The following is a 16,695-nucleotide window of genomic DNA, read 5'->3' as shown; positions in this document are numbered from 1 at the left end:
AGTTTTGTGCTTCTGCTGATGTTTTTTGTTTAACTGTTTTGCCTTTAAGAGGAAGCAGATTTCATTAGATACAGTTCTAGAAGTACAGGCTCACTATTCTGTTCAGCTTCCATGAACTGCCTTCTTGAATCTGTATAGCATTCAGCTCATCAGTTACACAGTCCTGTACATCAGTCTGTACATTCTTTGATATCTTTAGTGATGCCCATAGATGTGACAGCCAAATTTAATTAACATAGGAATCAGTGGCACAGGCTTGATACTCTTACACAAAAGCAGAAAAAGGTGGAAAATACCAAAGTACTTAAATCAGCCATTCTTTGTCTACTCTCTGGAATGCTGTTCACTATTCTCAACCAGAGAAAAGTAAAAATATCCTGATGGTGATTTTTTTCTTTTAACTATTAGGAAGATAAATATACATGTATATCCAGTCAAAAGACCTGTTGAGTGGAAAAGAGTGCAGATCTGTTAGCGAATCTTGAAGAAGAATTATCCATGAGGCCCATTTCATTTAATATATAAACACAGCAGTGCTGCTAGGAACTCATTGTGGCAAGCCAAGGATAATCCATGGGATAGTAAAGTACAAATGAGTACCTGTTGTTCAGCATTCTGACTGATAGCTCTGTGGATTACCTGGGAGATTCCAGTGCTAATTCCAAATACTCTGTGAGCTACGTACTCTTTCCTGTTTCCCTTCCAGTTACTAGGTGGAGATCCTATAAAATGTGTCTGCTTTTGATGTGAAAATTGTTAGTAACCTTTGCCACCTCTAGCCTGTAGATCAGTTTTGAGCCTTTCTTCAAGAAAGATTGCTGGGTAATAAAGGTAATAGTAGGGAGTGTGCAAGTGTGTCCTTATAAACAGCGTTTATAATCCCAGGTGTGTATGTGTGTGTACATATATACATGTGTGTAAAAATAAATCCTTTGGGGGGGGGACATAAGTAATCCTGGGGTTTACTCTGCAAAACCCAGCGTTTGTTTCTTTCTAGCCTGTGTTTTCTAGTCCTTATTTTATGAAAACAGTTAGAAGATGAGGTGGCAACCATGATTTATACTAACACTGAGGTGGTTATGGAAGCTGTATCTGTCTCCTAGGTTTTCATACCCTCACCCCAAAACCCAACAAACAGAAAAAAAATTAAACCCTTCATCTTATCCATGGTCTGAGAAGATGTGACAAATCTTCAGTTTCATCTTCAACATCCATATTACTTTATAAAGAAAAGTAATTACTTCTCTTTGCATTCAAAGTATATACTTTCATATCAGAAACCATGTAAGCTAAAGGAAGTGCCAGGGGTTTGCAGCAGGAGTGGAATTGTTGGCAAACGCATTTCTAGTATTTAGTATCCATATCATCCATGTGTTTTACAGAAAGTCTGGCAGCAGCAGCCATGTTTCAAAAAGGATGGGCTGCAGCATATGTGGAGTGTTCTGTTGACTAAAAATAGATCTGATCAGGATGGGTGTACACAGCCATTTATTCTGTGACGTAAATCTGATCAATTCTTATGCTTTTTATGGAGTTAAATTCGTCAGGGCTTTAGTGGAACCGAAGTTGGCAAGAGTGACCTGCGCTGAGAGCATCAGTGTTGTGATAGTGATTATCACTAGCAAATACACTTGTCTACCCCACAATAGGCAGTCTAAACTGTCACTTTGCACATTCTGCTGTTAGCCAGTCTTAATCTACAGCTGTTGTAAGGTTCCCAAAGTTAAGTGTACCAGCACAGACTGCTAATGATGATTTTGTGGCCATAGCAACACACAGTCTCTGAGCAGGTAGCCTTAATTCTTTTAAGAGACATTTTCTGAGGTTAAGGAGGCAAAGGAATGAATGCGGAAGCTTCAGGAACTGGAAACTTTTATTACTGTTAGATAGAAAATTGGATCTTGAGGTGCAGTTTCATAGAGGCTCATTGGAGTTTGAAGCAGCTGTATTGAAGGAGAGGCTTCTGTGTTGTAAGAAGCAAGAACCTCCCTTTATTGTGATTGGTACCCTGTAGTTCAAGCATTAGTTCTGTCAGATTGTCTTAGTAGGTAGTTTGTAGCCCATCACAAGTAATTTCTTAAAACATCTTGTTTTGCATCTCACCAGTGAGATGCTCCAATTCTGGACTTAAAAAGTTTTGCTACCAAAACTTGGACTCATATTCTGGGAACTGAGCCTTCTGTGCCCTTTTCCACTGTGCACTTCCTTCACTGGCAGGGAGAGGAAGGAAAAACCCAAACCATGAGATTAGTAACCGTTATATTTGCAACGAGGGCAGTTTAATTGCAACTGAATTTTTTTGCCAGCCTCCTTCACCATTTCTCAGAAATAGAATGTGATTTGATTAACATTTTGTAGCCAAAATACCTTCCAGCCTCAACAAAAGCTATCCGTGTCAGAGAATCCTTAAGGATGGAAGGGCTTATGCTTGATCCTCTGAGATGAAATCCAGCTATTAGTCCTGCACCACAATGTTCACCACTAAACCATGTGGCCAAGTGCCACATCTGTGTGCCTTTGAACACCTCTGGGAATGGAGATTCCACCACCTCCTTGGGTAGCCCATTCCAGTGTCTGACCACCTTTGTAGTGAAGAAATTTCTCCTAGTATCAACCTAAATCTCCCTGGCACAACTTGACACCATTTCTTTTCAGGTCCCTCTGAGCTTCCTTTTCTCCAGGCTGAGCCCCCCCAGCTCCCTCAGCTGCTCTTCATCAGATCTATGCCCCAGACCATTCACCAGCATCCTAGCCCTTCTCTGAATGTGTTCCAGCACCTCAGTAATAATCTTCATGCATTTTTGTTCTTTTTCAAACTATAATTGAAAGAAAAATTTTATTATAATGTCTAGATTAAAACTATATGATACGTAACATCTTTATTAAGTGAGATACTTGAGTGTAAGCTGTCTTTTCAGACCAAACATGTAAATGTATCCATCTTCTTACCTAGAAAGTTGCAGAAGTGCCCTTTGCTCCTTATGCTCAGACTTGTTCCACTAATTTAGGCTGCTCTGTCTGCAGGTTGTTATAAGTAAGCAAAGCAAATGACTTGCAGTAATCCTTACTGTTGCAAGTTGGTTGGTTCTGATTCTGTTGGTGTCTAATGTGAATCAGATGGGCAGAAATGGTGGACATTGCAATACTTTGACAGATACCGTTAAAAGTCCCTCAGATACTCTAAATTAATAGGGGTTTTGTGAAGGGTCTTTTTTCCCCTGATTTTATGTCAAGCTGTGTAGAGTCTTTAGTTGGATTTCTGACTAAGAGCGAGGAACAGCTGATGGCATTCTGTGACATTCACAGAGTAGAAGGAAAAGGAATTTCAGGGGAGCACAGTGGATTTAATTGCTCCAGTAGTCTTCATAAAATGCGCTGAAAACATACAGTTCTACAAATAAAATACTTCTGTAGAGCCAATAAAGTAAAATAAATAGTCTTGCTGTACTAGAAAGTCAACCTTTATTTTGTATGCCTAGAAGTAATTGGTATTGATAGGCAGATATAAAGATATGTTACTGGGGAACATCAGCAAGTTTGAAGGTGGAAAGTTTTGTTAAAGGTCGGAGTCAGATTTTCCTGGAATACATAAAACTTTGGTGGTAAGCAATTGAAATGTTAACTATGAGGAGGAGAAATGGGTGAACCCCATAGTGGACTGCAAAGCTGAGCTCATATCTGTATATGGGCTCTATGACTTGAGCAGTAGGAGCGTTAAGTACATCATATAATATCTTTCACTGGGGTTTTGTGAAAGCCATTAGTTAAATTTTTCAGTTAATTTCAAAATTTTGTCATTAAATATCTTCCCAGAGAATTTTGTCTTGACATGATTATTTTGTTCCTTTGGTTATAAGGTTTGCTTTCTAGCAATAAGGAAACAGGCCTGATTATATGGAAAGAATGAATTTTAGTGAAACTCAGAATTCCGAAACTAAAATGCAGAAAACAATAGGAAAGTTTGAGAATTAATGTGTAATGCTTTTTCAACTTCCAGTTGGCAACCAGAGCGCCAGGTGCCCTTCAATGAAGTCAGGTTACCACCACCCCCTGATATCAAGAAGGAAATCGGTGAAGGAGATGAGGTGGAGGTGAGTGAATGCTCGTGACCTGTCCTGGTCTGTAACTAATTGTCCACTCAAGGCAGTGGTGAGGGTTGTAAGGGCATTACCAAGCTGAAGGTTTAAAATGGAGCATGTGTCTACACATGGGTTTATTAGAATTTCAGTGAAGCTGTGACATTTCAGTTTTCCCACAAAACTACCAGTGGAAATTTTTCAAAATCTAAAACTTAAAATAGCAGAGAAGGTTTTAATTCTGACACAAAATCTAGGCAGTTTTCTTTTTTGACCTGGAATGTAAAGTGTTGGAATCTTTGATATGAAGATGTAAATAAAGCTGCTCTGATAACAAGTTTTAACCCAGATGAAATGTCTGGTACAGTCTCGTAGGAAATTGTGTGAATTACAATGTTCTACAGAGAGAGTGTTAATAGGAGTGATGTACTAAATCTAGAAATCAAAATATGCATGTTCTGCTCCCTGCTCATTGTAGTATCATTAGTGATTTAGTTTAACTTCTGGGTTTTTTTCTGTACTTGTCCCTAAAATCAAAGTAATGAATTTCCTTTCCTGAGGATACTTCATAGTTTTGGGCAACTATTCTAAGAAATTCTTTCATTTTCAGGTTTATTCTAGGGCAAATGACCAAGAACCTTGTGGCTGGTGGCTGGCAAAAGTTCGAATGATGAAAGGAGAGGTAAATTATTTTAAAACTTAATGATTTCATGCTTTCATGTTGAATACAGTCAATAGAAGTTCTTTGTCATGAAAAAACTCTGAATAAAGTACTACAAATACAAAAAACATGAGAAAAGAGAATTTTGAGTTGAGACCACTTTGGAATGACCTTTGCTGCCTTGCACAGCAGAGGGTTGTGCCCTTAGAGCTGAGCAAGTGACTTCCATTATCAGCAGTTTAATTGCTTGAAGGACTGAAGGCATGCACAAGGACAGGACTTCTAACAAACCTGCTTTGTGGATTGAATTTGGTGCTAAATATGAAGTAAAGCACCTGCAGTTAAAACGTGCTTATAGTCTGCAAATTAAGCCTGCTGTAGCTATTGCTCTGTGTGGCTGTGGGTTGGTTTTTGTGTATGTGTTCTTACTGAGTGTAGTAGAAGGGCACTGCTTGTTTTGCTTTCACATATGTTAAGTTTTTATTTTACATAAATAAATGGTTTGCAGCTGCCCAGTAAATTGCAGATTCAGACACTTGAGTGTATAGAGCTGTGGCAGCGTTTGACCTGGTCTCATTAAAGCTTTACTTTGTGAAAAGACAGCAAAAGATTTGAACCTCATTGTGGGAGGAGTCCTGTGTTTTGATGCTTCTGCTGTATCAGACTCCTAAAACTAAAGGAAACAGTACTGAGAAAAAATAATTATCTAGTTTCTAATATTGTGTAAAAACTCAACAAATACCAACTTCTGTTGAGCTCTGTAAGGACAAGGTGGTAGTAAACACCTACCAAAGGAAGATTCTGTGTTTTGCCCCTTGCGAATAAGCAGCTTGTTAAGAAAAGAAGATAAAAGGAGACAGACTGATTTAAATGGTAGTTTGTCATTTGTGGCTCATATGCTTTTCTTAAATGTCACAGAAATTTGAAATTTTGCTATCCATTACCTTGCTGTGCTACTAATTTTTGGAAAAAGTCATAAAAGTAAAATTTTTAATTCTGATTTTAATTTCAGTTTTATCCAATTCCTAATTTTCTAGTTTTTACAGGAAAAAATGGTTTTTCACCCTCAGTGGCCAGTGTAAGCTTGTCAAATCAGTTATTTTAAGGAATTGTCCCTGCGAAGAACCTCACAGTTTGTATTGGCTTCTTTGTACTGTCTTTAACATGATTCCATATTTAGAGTTTTTCCTCAGAGTTAATATGAAATTCACAAACAACTCATTTGTCTAATGATTTGTTGCTTTGGGATTGTTCTGATATCCAGAATTATCTTTAACTATAGAAGTTAAGTTTTTAGAGCACGTAATGTTAGATCTCTTAAATTTAGTTGTAGTTTAGTGTTTATTGTTCATTATTATTAGTTGGGGTAATAATGATACATTGATATATTTCAAAGCAGCTTTATATAATTAGGATGATACCTAAACTAAACTTAAAACTTGAAATTAGAAAACAGTGTGTCATGACCAGAGTGGTTTGTGTTTTCTGGATACTTAAGCAAATTGTGTTGAGACAGATACCAATTTTGAGGGAGGGAGAGGTGAATGTGGCACCCCTAAATTGGATACAGGTGGAAGGGAGGGGAGGAGAAGGTTGCATCCCTAACACAGAGCCAGGCTTCAGGGATACTGTGCACACAAGCTTCTTTAAACTTCTGTGTGTTGGGTGGAAGTGTAGGAGTAGATTATTGGTAATTTAAATAGTTCTCTTGCCTTCCTAAATTTGGCAGTGTGTGTCAAAAAGATTGAGTTTTTATATTGATTTTGATATTACATGATTCCCAGGTAGTTTGCCCATTGAATCAGTGGATTTGCCTTGTTTGTTTGTTTGTTTTAAAGTGGTGCAGAGTGATATTTCTGTGAAGAATTATTCTTTGTTCAATATTTTCTAGAATTAGAGCTCCAGTAAACACTTTGGGTTTTGGAACTTGAACTGAACTAAACTAATTAAAGTATTTGAAAGAGAGATGGGCATCAGAAAAATCGATCCAATTGATTGATTGCTGTTGTGCTGTTGTGGGGGACTGAGACTGTGCTGATAACAGTGTTTTGGCTTCAGTGAGGGAGCACAAGGGTGCCGAAATATGTCCAGGCTCCTTTGTGTAGAAATGTATCATTATATCAACTTAGTTTTAGGGTTTTGTTTATATATTCATATTTTGTGCTTCCTTGCTGATGCCAGTAATGTTACTATGTCTTTGTTGTTCCTTGCTGAAGTTACCATTTTTTAAAAAAACTCTTTCGCAGTTTTATGTTATTGAATACGCTGCTTGTGATGCCACTTACAATGAAATTGTCACTTACGAACGACTCCGACCTGTGAATCAGAACAAAACTGTCAAAAAGAACACCTTCTTCAAATGCACAGTGGATGTTCCTGAAGACCTGAGAGATGCGTGAGTAGCTCTGCACACTTCAAGAAGGCTTTTACTTATTGGAAGGGGAGAAAAACCCACTTGGCTTCTATTTTAGAGGCTGATTTACAGGTCCATGAAGAACTTTAAGGGTGGTTATGGCTGCAGTAGCTCATTTAGAAACTGCTGCCTGGGACCCCTGCTGAGCTTTCAGGGTAAGGACAGAAGGCAAGTTCTCAGGTGGGAACTTCATGCCTGTACAGTTGATTCACTTCACAGTGGGCCTGTTACTGAGACTTGCCAGATAACCATAGTGCTGTAGAATCCACAGGGAAACAAGCTCTGGAACCATGTTAGACAGAATGGGAACTTCCCTCTTTGTGAACAGTCCTTGCCATAAACTACTGAAATGTTCTTGGGTCTGTTATGCTATTGCATGTTCAGTTTTGATGCAGCTTATTGAAATAACAGTCATTTTGTCTCCTTAGGTGTGCTAATGAAAATGCACATAAAGATTTCAAGAAAGCTGTGGGAGCATGTCGAATTTTTTATCATGTTGAAACTGCTCAACTAATAATACTGGTAAGTAATTGCTTCTATGTAAATGTTGCATGAATTCCCAGTATATTTTTTATAGGAAGTATATAGCCAGCTCTGTGTGTGTAAGGAAAATGGTTTAACTTGTCAAGCTATGTAAATTGTGAGAGATTTAATATAAGCAGATCTGTTTAATCTTTGCATACAACCTAAATTTAGGAGCAGCTTTGGGTCTCATTGTTTGTATGACTTTTGGCATTCTCAGCTGAGTTCTATTTCACTGATTTTAGCAGGTGGCTCAGAGGTAAATCATCTTGCTCCACTCTGGAACAATGTCTTTCCCTTTGTGCTGTGTTACGCTGTGCAGTTTGACCCACAGCTGGGTTTCCACGTGGAGAGCTGCACCAGTTCAGTGTAGGCATTAAGGAATTATTCACTTTAGATGCTTCTGCGGTGCTGTTCTTACTGCATAGGCTTGTCTCAGCTTTAGTTTTTCTTCATAACTCCATTTACTTAATATTGTCCACTTGAACCTCACTCTGCAGGATTGTGTTGTCCTTGATTATTTCTTTAACTCTCTTACTCATGTGGTGACAAGCATGTATATGGTAGAAAGATTTATTGGGGCAACATGAAGGGGAAAGGGTTATTGTGTAATTCGGCAGCGAAGTCTTTAATATAAAATGCGTTGTGAGTGAGAACAAGTAGTTGGTGCTGCTGAATTTCTTGTGCTTTGTTTTGAGGAAGAACAAGGTTCATGTAATCTCTAGAAATTGAGATCATGTTTATGACTTAGTTTCAGTAGGTTCCTGATTTACCCTTTAAATGTGTATTTGCTTACAAAGCCAAAACTTAGGTTCCCTCTCTCCTGTAGTCTGCCAGTGAAGCAACAGTGAAGAGAGTGAACATCCTCAGTGACATGCACCTGCGCAGCATTCGCACCAAACTCATGCTGATGTCAAGAAATGAGGAAGCTACAAAACACTTGGAGGTAAAGCCACAGCTTGTGGCTCTTGTTGCTTGAAACTGAGCTCAGAGCAGTGCATTACAGTGAGTGCATGTGGATGAGTCTTCCTTTGTTTTCCCTTCAGTGCACAAAGCAGCTTGCTGCAGCATTTCATGAGGAGTTTGTAGTCAGAGAAGATTTAATGGGACTTGCTATAGGAACTCATGGCAGTAATATACAACAAGCCAGAAAGGTTCCAGGAGTTACAACCATTGAACTTGAAGAGGATACCGGTACTTTCAGAATCTATGGAGAGGTAAGGGGGGAACGTTGTATGAATCCTTGGAGCATTTCTCTCTGTACCTGCTTTTAGAGTGGTGAGAGCTGTACCCAGAATTAAGAACACAAAGCACCTGAGTTTTTGTGTGAGTGTCTTTGTGCGTGTTGACGTTGTGGCAGCTTCTACTGCATATATTTGAAATACAAGCCTTAGTTGCAGTGGTGACTTCCATGAGGTGTGTTCTGTCCTAATGATTCCGTTTTGCTGATGCACAAATGCTGTAACTGCACTGTGTATATCCTGGGTCAACCTGAGAGAAGTATCATTTCCTGCTATTTGACTTGATCATGGGTTTGTTTGGGTTTCTTCTCTCCCTCGGAACCTTATTGGTTCTCCTCTTCCCTCCTCTTTTTCATGTGTGTTTTGCTGTGTGGTGTCTGCTCCTTTGACCTAGCCAGGTGTGTTAAAGCCTGTATCTATTGCTTCTAATACTAATATTTTGGCAATTTAATGCTGGCTTTGGCAAAATAATGATTTGCTCCAAGTTAATTCCATTTGTGTGACTCTTCTGAATCTCACAACTACCTTGAAATGTAGCTGGTCCTTGGGCAAAACAAGGATCCATTGAAGAAGCAGAAGGCTAGTGACAAAAATGCAGTCTCACTAGGGCCCTGTCAGAACATATTTTGAGGGTTTTATCCCATGTTACCAACTCTACAGGTGCCACTGAGTATCTGATGTTAAAACTTCTGGAAATCTGTGGTTGTGTCCTGTTTCAGGGATCTGAGGTCTTGAATTCTGTTCCATCAGTGTCAGGAGTAGAACCTGGTTGTGATCAAATGTTCAGATGAAGTCGATCCTGTGGAGAGGAGGTCAAACTTCTGTACTTTACAGTATTCCTGAAATTCTGTGTCCTTTTTTTTTGGAAATGCTTCTAGGGTATCAGGGTGACAACAGATCCTTCTTTGATCTCCTACTGCCAGTAAATTGCATCTCAGTTCCTGAGGGAGAATCAGACAAGTTGAAATGCAGTGGAATGTCCAGTGTATTCCAGTTTTGATCTCTTTCGTGTGATTGGTGTGATGCTGGAACTCGTGGAAAGGTTACGACTGTCACCAGCCTCTTACAGAGGTGCACAGCAATGATTACAAATACCAGATGCCCCCTAAATAAAAATGCCTTTAGACACATCCGGCCTTGTCCTTCCTAGAAGTGATAAGTGCTTCTAAAAATGCCAGGCGGCTTAACTATTCCACATGATAAGGGTTTCAGCATCTGGCTACACTTGCCTATTCTTTTTGCCTCTTTTCAGCTGCAGTGGGCAACCAGCCAGGCCCTAATGCCTGAATGCACAGGCAGACAATTTCAGGCTGAGATGTGTGGGAGTAATGAACCAGTGTTGTTGACATAGCAGTCGCAGTGTGAGGGTTTCCCATAGCTGATGTTTTGCATACAAATAAAGGTTCACTGTTGCTCAGGGCTAGACTCTTTGAGGGAAGACACATGAAGATAAATTTTAAAAAATATTGGAAATCTCTGTGGATAGAAGGAATTTAAACTGTATGGCATGCTGCTTATGCTTTTATCCCTGTCTGGTCAAGACCATTTTGGTTTCAAGACCCTTCTCTGGTTGCTTGAACTTCTCATTGTGATGCCTGTACAGATCACAGGCCTGTGAACTTCAGACTGCTTAATGGAAACATTGTGCTTCCCAGAGAGGGAGAGCTGTGTCAGAAATAGAAGAGTTCCTCTTAGGCCTTCATTACTGTCATAGTGGAATTGCAGTCAATTCTTGTGCAGTTCTTAACACTGGTAGGTGCAATGCTGAGTTCAGGAAAACACTAATTTTTCTATTAAAGAATCATCAGTAGCATGGAGGTGTCTTGGTTGTTCGGGCTACTGTGTGAAGTAACAAGAGCATCAGTGGATGTGTAGGCTGTAATTCAGAGTTAATAAAGGTACTTGGTAGTGACTGGAATCCTTTGAGGTCTTTAATCCATATTTCACTACAAGGAATTGAAAATACCTTGTCTGAGTCAGCTTTATGCGCTCAGTCATGTTGGGGTGTGAAGGAGTTACCCAGGTTGTATTCACGTAAAAATCCTGAGTACTCATGACAAGTGTAGAGAGGCTTAAGGGTGCACTGGAGAGCTGCAGCTCTGGCAGTTGTGTATTTTCTTGTCCTGACTGCTTCTGTAAATGCATTCACTGTTCCTTCACCTTTATTTGGGAAAGAACTGCTAAACATACCTGAGGCAGGAACTCTTTGCTTAATTGTGTCTATTTGTAGACTTCATTGAGGATGAAAAATTGCTAACCTCTGTTAAGTTTGTATCATTTGAGCAGTTGCCCTGAGAATGCAGCATAACCTCTGCTCCTCACAGTGGCTTCCTGTTCATCTGTTTCTTGTGCTTGATCACTGCTTTCATTATCTTGAAATCCAATTTGTCCATGTTTCTTTTGCTATCATTTTGACCTCTGCCAGAAGTAGAGGTTTATACATTTTCTTCTTCTTGTAGGATTTGCCTGATTTGATTAAAAGGTGCAGGAGCTGGTGGTACTCTTACTTCATGTGTTGCCTAAAAATGACAGATGAAAGGGTTGAGGCATTAGTGTAAAATGGAAATTGTGCTCTTAAGCTGTTTTTACTGACTAGATGCTGATACTCCTCCTTTAATTCTATACTTATGCTGTTGCTAATTTGTAGCCTTGTTTCTTGTTTCGGCATCCCAGTTAACTCAGTTGATTTCCATCATTTAATAATAAAGCTGTAAGAGAGCATTCACAGGAGTTCTCCCCCGTAACCAGAGCCACTGTCCTGTTTTGGAGAGCATTGTAGATGAACTGTGGCCAGAAACCAGCATTCTGGAAAGAGAGTGCCCTGGCTGTAATATCAGTTGCAGTGTTTGCTCAAAGCCCCATCCAACCTGGCCTTCGAACACTTCCAGGGATGGGGCATCCATTCTGATGTCTCAAAATGTCTTGAAATAACATAAAAATATCGTTTATTCATTACTGATGCTTTGCTTTACTACTGAATTTTGTCTCTGGGCATTTCACTCAATTATTCCTTTATGATTTAGTTTAAAACTAGATTAATCTTGTCTCTATTCTTCTCTTTCTGAAAATAAGATTGTTTGGAAGACTTGCAGCTGTTGCTACAAGGTTTTGTTTTTAACATGCTATATTCACAAATAAATTCCATTTTTTTAAATTCATTTCCAGACTGCTGAGGCAGTAAAAAAGGCCAGAAGTTACTTGGAATTTGTGGAGGATTTTATTCAAGTTCCCAGAAATCTTGTTGGTATGTAATACTGCTAAAACATGAAAAGTTGGGGAAATGGAGCCTAATCAACATAACTTTGCAAAGAGGATATAGATGCCAGTACAACATTTGATTTCTCCATTTAAGTAGAAAGTGATTAATCTTTTAAAACTACATGTATCAGAGAATTATTATGAAATTGGCTATATTGTTGCTGCATAATACTTTGTCAGGATTTTAACACTTAAATTGACTCGATTACAGACTTCTACCACCTAATTTAATGGTAATATTTGAAGTTCAGATTGTAGTGAAAAAATACACCTTACTAAATTGACTGCTTAAAAGTGCAGAAACTAAGTTCCAAAGTTTAATCTGGAAGTACTCCAGCTGAGTTGCAAGAATGACACAAGACAGTTCTCCTGTTACTGCTCCCTCCTGGGTTGAGGTTTGTCAGAGGTGGTGGTTGGATGCTGGTGAGCTTCTGTATAAATCAACAGTGCTCATAGGTCTCAGCCTCAGTCTCAAAATAGGCATTTTTCCATGTTGCAGGTTTCCATGTTTATGAAGGTGTAGCATAGTCTGCTAGGTTCTGTATTGAAAGCCACTCTGTATTGTGAGGTTAATTTTGTTCCACTTAGACACAAACGTCTTCTCCGACTCTGGCCTTCCCAGGGGACATTTTTCCTCTTCCCTCATTCTACTTCCTTTATCCTGCTTTTTACTCAAGTCTGGCAGCTCCCTGCTCCCCATGCCCAGCCTGTGGGCAGTGTGGGCATGGAGGCAGTAAGTTGCAGGTGTTGTACCTGATTGAACAGCTTGGATTATACAGAGGGGAAATTAAAACCTGAGCTTTAACCTCCTGTGGTTTGGTGCTTGGAGCCTGCATATTGTAAATAACATAATTTAAATAATTAATGTGCAAACTCCTAAAACTTAGGCTTCCATGGTGTTAGAACTTGACCAGATTAAGGTACAGGGAGGTTTCATTTGTTCATTTGGTTTTTTTTTTTTTTTCAATAGAACTTGTGCAAATTGTGTATCTGATGCAACTTACTGGTTTTCTCACCTATGTAATGTGAAAGCTCATTTTAACATGCAACAAGTTAATCACTAGTTTATATGTGAACAGTTTTTTTTCTGCAGTCTTGTTCAGTAAATCTAATTATTCCAGGGAATTTTGCTAAACCTTATGTTCTACAAGTTGAGTTTTGGAGAGCTTTTGGAGAGCATGCATTAGTGCAAATATATCCCACATAAGAATCAGGGCACAAGTCACAGCAGTGTGTTTAACTGAAAATGCTGCTGTTAAACAATGACAATGCCAGTTTCTGATGAAGGCAAATGTCCTGCCTACATCACCTGTGAGCACCCAGGTAAGCAGACAGATATTTAGCTACACTTAGTGGAGACATCCAGCTTAAAGGAAGTTCAGTGCTCATCAGTGACTCCAGTACAGAAAGATAAAAACCCAAACCTGCTGAGCTGTTAGAGCTTTTGAGGAAGGAAAACAAATTTTTAATATATTTTGCGTGTTACTTTGTGTCATGTTGATACTTGCTGAAAAGAACATTCCTTATGGAGTATTCTGTTACACAGTTCTGGCTTTTACCCTTTTTAAAAGTTGTTCTGCCTTCCTTTGCTCCTAATTTAAACATAAATGTTTTTAAGTGCCATATATTTAGCTGGGATGAAGAAATGTTTTCACAGAACTTTAGCCTGAGAGCTAAACTCTTGTAGTAAGGGACCCACGGAGTGACCTCTTTTTCTTTTTTTGAGATTTAAACATACAAGTTCTGAAGGACCTTTTGGTTTAGATCCCATGCATGATCTCAAAATAGGTATTTTAAAGGTAATATGAAAATCACTGGTCGTACACAAATCTGTTGTAAAGCCAAATTTTTTAAGAGGCTTCAAAAAATGTATAAGCCTATTAAAATGTCAGGAAAGATTGAATGAAGGCACATGTGGAGTCAGGGGGTCCAAATAATTTTGATACATAAATTTAAAATAAGAATTTGCAAAACTCTTGTGCCTTTTTACTCTTGGTTTGGTTCTGTTAGAAGCTTGTGTGCAGTGGTGATCTTCGTCACTGCTTGTCATTCTGCATATAGAGAGAGAATTTAATTTTGGAAGTTTTCTCTGACATCGTCTGGGGGGTTTATATATAAAATACCAATAAACATGTTAAAATATATGCACACTGGTGCAAAATTAACCATTCTTGCCCTCTGAAGGAAAAGTTATTGGAAAAAATGGAAAAGTGATTCAGGAGATTGTAGACAAGTCTGGAGTCGTCAGGGTGAGAATTGAAGGAGACAATGAAAATAAGCTGCCCCGTGAAGATGTAAGTACTTTATTCTTTCCTGCTGTGACTGGGTTTTTACTCTCAAACCCAGTTTTATTTCACAATCTGTGGATATAGAGAGCATTAGTTTTAAGTGGGCATCTTGCAGTAGATTTTATATGAGGTAATTAAAGGAAGGTTTTTTGCTGCTGATGTAAGAGGGGTTTTTTTTTTTTACTCTTTCTCCTATACGTACTTTGGCTATGTAATTAATTTGGGATTTATAGTGTTAAAAGTATCCACATATTTTAAATAGATAAGAACAGACACTAAAATCTTGTAAAGGTGCTGAGTCTTGTAAAGTTGGTTTAATGAACCACTGGGCACTTCCTGGTAAACTGTGGATACTTCTACACACCTGCTGTGATAAACACACAGAGTATGTGTTGCATGGGGGAATGTGAACATGGGATGTCAGGTTACCTCATCTCCAGAATAGATTGTTGGGAAAGCTGGACAGTCTGAAGCCCCCACTGTCACACCAGCCTGAGCTATTTCTAATGTCTTTGCAGTCCAAGGCTTAGTTACTGCCTTTGTTCAGCTCACTTTTGTAATTTAAAACAGATCTCTTTATATAATTTGAAAAGAAAGCATTGTTTTGATGATAATGTTCTTCCTGATAAAAAGCTTTGATGCTTTGTTTCTGTAGGGAATGGTACCGTTTGTATTTGTTGGTACTAAAGAAAGCATTGGGAATGTCCAAGTTCTGTTGGAATATCACATCGCATATCTAAAGGTGAGTGTATTTAGAGAGGGACAATCTGTAGAGGAAACTTGGGTTGAAGTAAGGGAATTTCTGAGCAAATGCTTTGGTGGGATTTGCAGTTGTTAAACTGTTCCTCAGTATATCACAATTTAAACCTTTGTGCCTTGAGCCCACTCCTTGCCCATGGGTATCGTGAGCCTGTAAATACCTTGTCATGGTTACTTAGTGCTGTTGGGGTAGAAAGAATCAGACTGCAAAGAACAGTGGTTTAAGGGGCATTTGGGAACTAACACAATTTTTTCTCTGTGTTCATGTTCTGCTGTTCTCAGGTTAATGCTCCGTTGGGGTAGGATGGAATTTCTAATAGTAACACAACACAGTGTAGTATTAGAACAATTACCTGTTTAGGTTGGTTTTGCATTGTGATGTTAACGAAGATAATGAGTTTGAATTGTGTTCCCTTGTCAGTTTGCTTTTTTTTTCCCCCTAAATTTTACTGGAAAAAATTCGATGAATTGTAATTAAGTAGCCTTAGAGAAAAGTCATCTGTGTAATGGTGAAAGTTTTTAGATCTCTTCCAGAACTGAGAGATAGCTCATCCTGAATTTTGTTATTTGTAGTCACCTTCCAGGTGGTGGTAACTCTCCTACAGGAATGATTATTTTCAAGATGACTGGGTGGGTGATGGTGTTTTTTGAGGGACGTTTGTCAGCAGTTTTTTCAATGTTTTTTGTTTCATTTTATGTAGGAGGTAGAACAACTAAGACTGGAAAGGCTCCAAATCGATGAACAGCTGCGCCAGATTGGGATGGGCTTCAGGCCTTCCTCTACTCGAGTTCCTGAGAAGGAGAAGGGTTACACCACTGATGAGAGCACCCTCTCCTCAGTGCAAGGCTCCAGGTCCTACAGCGGGCGGGGCAGAGGCCGCAGGGGCCCCAATTACACGTCTGGTTACGGTGAGCGCCCTTGAGCGAGGCCTCGGGATACCTTTGAACCCAAAACTGTCTCTGGATTTCTTTGTGTTCATCGTACTTGAGTGAAGATAGGGTTGGAAATTCAGAATTGCCATTTGATTTTGTACATAGCTCAAAACACCCTGTTAGATTTGCAGTCTTGAAGTTAAGTTTAAAACTGAAAAAATTAACAAACCAAACTTGGGAACATCTTGTCCTTCAGTGTTGTTAGATAACATCATAAAAGCTGGGAAGGGAAAATAGAGATGCTTTTCAGGAGACACAAAAAAAAAAAAATCTGAAATTAGCATTATCTATTTTGTTTGAGAAGGAGAAAAATTGCTTGTCTGTGATCATGGCCATCTTAGCAGCGTATTTCTGAAAAGTAAACCAAAATGATTTAACATGGAGACAGCACAAAGTCCCATGAGTTTTTTAATTTGGTCAGGAACTAATTGGATTTGTTTTAAGGTGTAGTGAGGTACTGTGATGCATTTCTCAATTAAAAAGCACGGTTCATTTCCTAACAGGTGTGCACATCCCCAGCTCGTCCAAATGGAGACACTGCATT

General features: G+C 39.0%; 1 protein-coding gene across 2 annotated transcripts in view; it reads left to right on the top strand.

Moving 5' to 3' along the window:
* FXR1 (FMR1 autosomal homolog 1) overlaps positions 1-16,695 on the top strand; it is a 33,670-nt gene that overhangs the window by 9,709 nt on the left and 7,266 nt on the right. For both annotated transcript variants that reach the window (XM_032120019.1, XM_032120018.1), the window contains exons 3-12: positions 3,998-4,091; positions 4,687-4,758; positions 6,984-7,132; positions 7,579-7,672; positions 8,502-8,618; positions 8,719-8,889; positions 12,079-12,157; positions 14,356-14,465; positions 15,115-15,201; positions 15,920-16,127. In XM_032120019.1, coding sequence (XP_031975910.1) covers positions 3,998-4,091; positions 4,687-4,758; positions 6,984-7,132; positions 7,579-7,672; positions 8,502-8,618; positions 8,719-8,889; positions 12,079-12,157; positions 14,356-14,465; positions 15,115-15,201; positions 15,920-16,127 — 1,181 coding nt within the window. The remainder of the gene's footprint in view (positions 1-3,997; positions 4,092-4,686; positions 4,759-6,983; positions 7,133-7,578; positions 7,673-8,501; positions 8,619-8,718; positions 8,890-12,078; positions 12,158-14,355; positions 14,466-15,114; positions 15,202-15,919; positions 16,128-16,695) is intronic.

This window comes from Corvus moneduloides, chromosome 10, assembly GCF_009650955.1.
Source record: "Corvus moneduloides isolate bCorMon1 chromosome 10, bCorMon1.pri, whole genome shotgun sequence".
NCBI classification, from domain to species: Eukaryota; Metazoa; Chordata; class Aves; order Passeriformes; family Corvidae; genus Corvus; species Corvus moneduloides.
Note: the sequence above shows the minus strand (reverse complement) of the source record. Positions and strands in the feature narration are given on the sequence as shown.